The 4,244-nt window shown below is 35.7% G+C and overlaps 1 protein-coding gene across 1 annotated transcript in view; it reads right to left on the bottom strand.

Moving 5' to 3' along the window:
• Positions 1-561: 561 nt before the first annotated feature.
• Positions 562-4,244, bottom strand: part of disp3 (dispatched RND transporter family member 3) — a 47,917-nt gene continuing 44,234 nt past the window's right edge. The window contains exons 20-21 of the mRNA XM_027150950.2: positions 3,125-3,300; positions 562-2,772 (exon numbers count right to left, since the gene is read on the bottom strand). Of these exons, the coding sequence (XP_027006751.1) occupies positions 2,416-2,772; positions 3,125-3,300 (533 nt within the window). The 3' untranslated portion in view covers positions 562-2,415. The remainder of the gene's footprint in view (positions 2,773-3,124; positions 3,301-4,244) is intronic.

The following is a 4,244-nucleotide window of genomic DNA, read 5'->3' as shown; positions in this document are numbered from 1 at the left end:
CGCTCTGACCCCATCTTCCAAGGATGGGATAATGCGAAGAAAGACTTTCCTGTGCTGTAATGTATGTGTGACAAAGATAAAGGCTTCTTCTAAATGGAGTTCATCCCTTGACTAGACTGAAGGTACAGTATTAAAGTAGGGAATGTATCAGTATGTGCTTTAAAGGTTTCAAGACCGCTACTAATATTTTTACCAGATCACCTCTAATATAAAATAAAAAAAAAGAAATAAACAGTTGGTGCATCAAGAAAGGTCCTTATCTTAGTTAAGGCAAAATCTATTTTCCTTTTTAATCTGTTTTTTTTTTTTTTTTTTGTGCAGGAATGTTAACAACCACACGTTTCAAATGCAATTTCCAGCTTGAATACTTTTTTGTTTATGGTGATACTCTAAACTCTGTGAATGATGTATAATATGTGGCTCTGACAGCACAGTGTTGGTCATGATGGAATTTAAATTGATATAAAATGCATTTATTAAAAATTTTATTTATTACTGTAGGAGAAATTCCTTTGGGAGCAAGAGAGGAATTATATGCAAAGTGATATCAAAACATTTACGGCCCATTAAAGCAAAAGATGGGAAAGAAAAAAAAAACCTTCCCTAATGCAGTCATGTGCATTTGACTGAAAAATTGACTTCATCTTGTTTGAAATGTTTTCAGACCAACATGCACGTTTTCTTTAGCATCTGCTTTTCCTGCTATTTTTTTCCACTTGATCGGACCAACCTCGAGCTCGCCGCCGTGGCAACTAGCGAATATATTGCACGACTAGTCTATGCGATCCTTAATGTCCATATAAAGGTATGTTTAAGACAAAATCTGCAACAACTGCAGCCACTACTAACAGCCATCTTTTCTAAGGAGATGTTCTCTGTAATGGTTAAATACAATCTTTAATACCAGGACAGGTTCAAAAAGGGGGTCAAGACATGCAGCGTTTTGCTCGTAACTTTCAAAAAAAAAAAAAAAAAAAGACACATCACAAACTACAAAAGACTGTAAATCCCCTCAAGGTTAGTGTATTGATTTGATGTATGAGAACCAATAGCATAGCATTTATACAACACTACACAGTGTATAAAGTTTTTTTTCTTCAACAAGAAACATGTCAACTACTCATACAGATTTACAGTGATATAAAACCAATAGAACAGCTTGTTGGTCAGTTTCACAAAACAAATCCTTATACAAAATACTTACAATAGTAGATAGTACTTAAACCTAGCGATGGTTACACAGTACCATCAACTGACTACAATGAAAAAGGCTATATTTCATTTGTGTATGAACTCCGTGTCAGTTTGAATGACTTTTTCTTAATAATATTTTTAAAGTCCAACTTTTCTTCAGCGGTCCCACAGGATGAAGCTGAAGCATAGTAAAATATTTTTATTAGACTCAATCTTCTTTTATTGATACTTGAACAGGTTCTTTTTTCTTTTCTTTTCTTTTTAATAACCTGAGGTAGAAAGCATATCCAAAATCTCCCAGGACCATTTTTTTATTCTTATTCATTAAACCAGATAAAGATTCAAAGAAAAACATTTCCGGTCTACATAATGAATTCTTCCATAAGTGAGTTGCGTTCATCTTCATCACATTCGCTGCTGATACCTAAATGAAAATTCCACCCTGAAAGACTTTCTATGTGTTTAGATTTAGATTGAAAATAATTGTGATGTGCTTTAGTGATTGTCATGCTGATTTGTTGATCTGTGCTGTATTTCTGCTATTCCTGTGAGAACGGGGATGTTGCCAAGGTAGTAACAATCATTTCAATAATCTCGAAGGTATGGGATAATGGTCGATTATTGGTATTATCTCCTAAAAACAAAAGAAACGTGTTTCATTTCTCACCATTTTTCAGACATGCTCAATGTCATACTAATGAGAACTCTAACAATAGTGCAAGTGTTGGACTCAGCATGATGCTGCTATTGGTAAGATTAGCATGAACATTAAAGCTTTGAAAGCTGAAATGTTTGAACAGAATGTACATATGAGGAAGCGAGAAAGTCGGACAGACTAAAGGACTGAAGCTTTGCTGCGTCACCGTTGAAAACTTGAGATGAAGCAAGGCCTAAATCCCATTGGCGCTACTATCGGCAGTTTTTCAAACAGCATTGTGGGTAATGTAGGCAAGCTTTGAAAATAGAACATTGTCAATGAGAGAAGTTTAAAAAGCACAAAAATCCGTCATTGCGGATTGTAAATATAAATAATATGCAAGCGAATTGTGGTGGATCTTTCCTTTAAGGCATCCCACAAAGACCGACCTTTAATTTCAACTAAATAGTATCATGTATACAGTATCATGTACATCCCAATAATTTACACACCAAATACATTCAGTGGTTGAATCACTACACTTAATAATTCAGTCTTTATCAGATCAGCAGACATCATCAGATCTAAGTAATAAGTGAGTTCCAGCTAGAGGGGATCAGTTGGGATCCAGTCCACCAGAACAGACACCCTGAAAGCCCCACCACAAGCACCACCAGGCTGGCTTTGAGAACTGCTCGCGGTGGCCGAGTAAAACGTGATGGCCCCATTGTGGCTAGGAGGGCTGTGGTCACAACAAGGGTAAATAATATGGAGATGGCAGTGTTAATAGCCACAATCTGCCCAAACTTTGAAAAAGGCATAATCGTGCAGAAAAACAGTGGCACGGTTGATATCACTGTGGTGATCGCGCTGGATACTATGGCGACTCCGACATGATCGACAGCTTCCAGTGTTCTCTGCTGACGTTCAGACGATGGGTCCTGTGAGGCAGAGAAATGCAGAAAATAAAGCCAAAGAAGTGCTTAATGTGTTAAAAAGCCATTTGTCAAATGAGCATAAAAATATCCTTGAGTCAAAAAAACAAAAGAAGCCCAATATATTGTTTATGTAACAACAACAACAACAACAACAACAACAACAACAACAACAACAACAAAATCCAATACTGTAATCAGCTCATAATGAAAAGGTCCTCAGTGTATTCAAGATCTTCTAAAAAAAAACTGTTCTAGATTTAGCCATAAAACACTGACAAAGAAGAGAATAAAAGAACAAGATTCAAACGGTTTTCCAATTTATAAATAGATGCGAACATCTGATCGAAGTCCGTACCATGCTGTGACTGACAGTCCCCGTGATTTCCGTAACTCCAGCGAGCAGGAAACCCTCAACCAGGTGCAGACAGTAATCCACAGACGATCCGACCAAGATGGAGAGAGAGATTGCCTCCACTGCACCCATCTCCCAGCCCAACCAGTACATCACTGCCACCACGAGACACACCACACCTGTGTTCACATGGACAGATTCAATACACTTACATCACACTTAACGCTACTCTACCTCACTTAACACCAAGAATTCATTTCATTGGCCATATCATAACCATATCTTTTTTAACCCTCGTATGATGTTCGGGTCTGTTGGACCCATATTCATAAACATCAATAGTTTGGAAAAACTTTGCTTCCTTGTAAATTTGTTGATTTTTTCCCACTCATAACTTGATTAAATTTGATTTTTTTAAAATTACATTTTATTAAAAAAAAAAAAAACAATAATAAACGAGTAGCACTTTAATTAAAAAATGTGATGTAATAAAGTTAAAGGGCAAATATTAACCATATATGTTGTTTATATTGCCTGTAATTGCGATGAAGTAAACATCTGTAGAGTTTTAACATCAAATTTTTGATTGTGTTTAATTAAAAACAACCCACGAGACCCACGAACACTGGCCGGGTAACAAAAATCCGAACACCATACAAGGGTTAAATTCAAGTACTAAACGTTATAAAAACTGAACATTTCATAACATGCATCATTATTTAGTGCATATTTAGTGATGCTTTACGGTTACCACCCAAAAAGATGATTATTTTTCTATGGTTTTCACTTGCCTTGGTTAATAGGAAACATCTTTCCATTTTGGAAAAAAAGAAGGAATCTATTAAATTTGTGTAATAGTGATTATTATATTTCCCTATTGCATATTAGCCTTTGGTTTGGTGTATTACATTAACATATAAATTAACTGAAAGTAAAAATAGAGAGAACCATCACAATAGTCAGCCTATGAAGAAGATAATATAATTTCAGCAATGTTCTGTAGTGAAAGTTAACAGAAATGTACACCAGTTGGTCACTTTAATAGGAACACCTGTCCCCCTGAAATGTATTTAATTAACCTGTCCATCATTCATTCATTCATTCATTCATTCATTTTCTACCG

The sequence above is a fragment of the Tachysurus fulvidraco genome, chromosome 14, assembly GCF_022655615.1.
Source record: "Tachysurus fulvidraco isolate hzauxx_2018 chromosome 14, HZAU_PFXX_2.0, whole genome shotgun sequence".
In the NCBI taxonomy this organism is placed as follows: Eukaryota; Metazoa; Chordata; class Actinopteri; order Siluriformes; family Bagridae; genus Tachysurus; species Tachysurus fulvidraco.
Note: the sequence above shows the minus strand (reverse complement) of the source record. Positions and strands in the feature narration are given on the sequence as shown.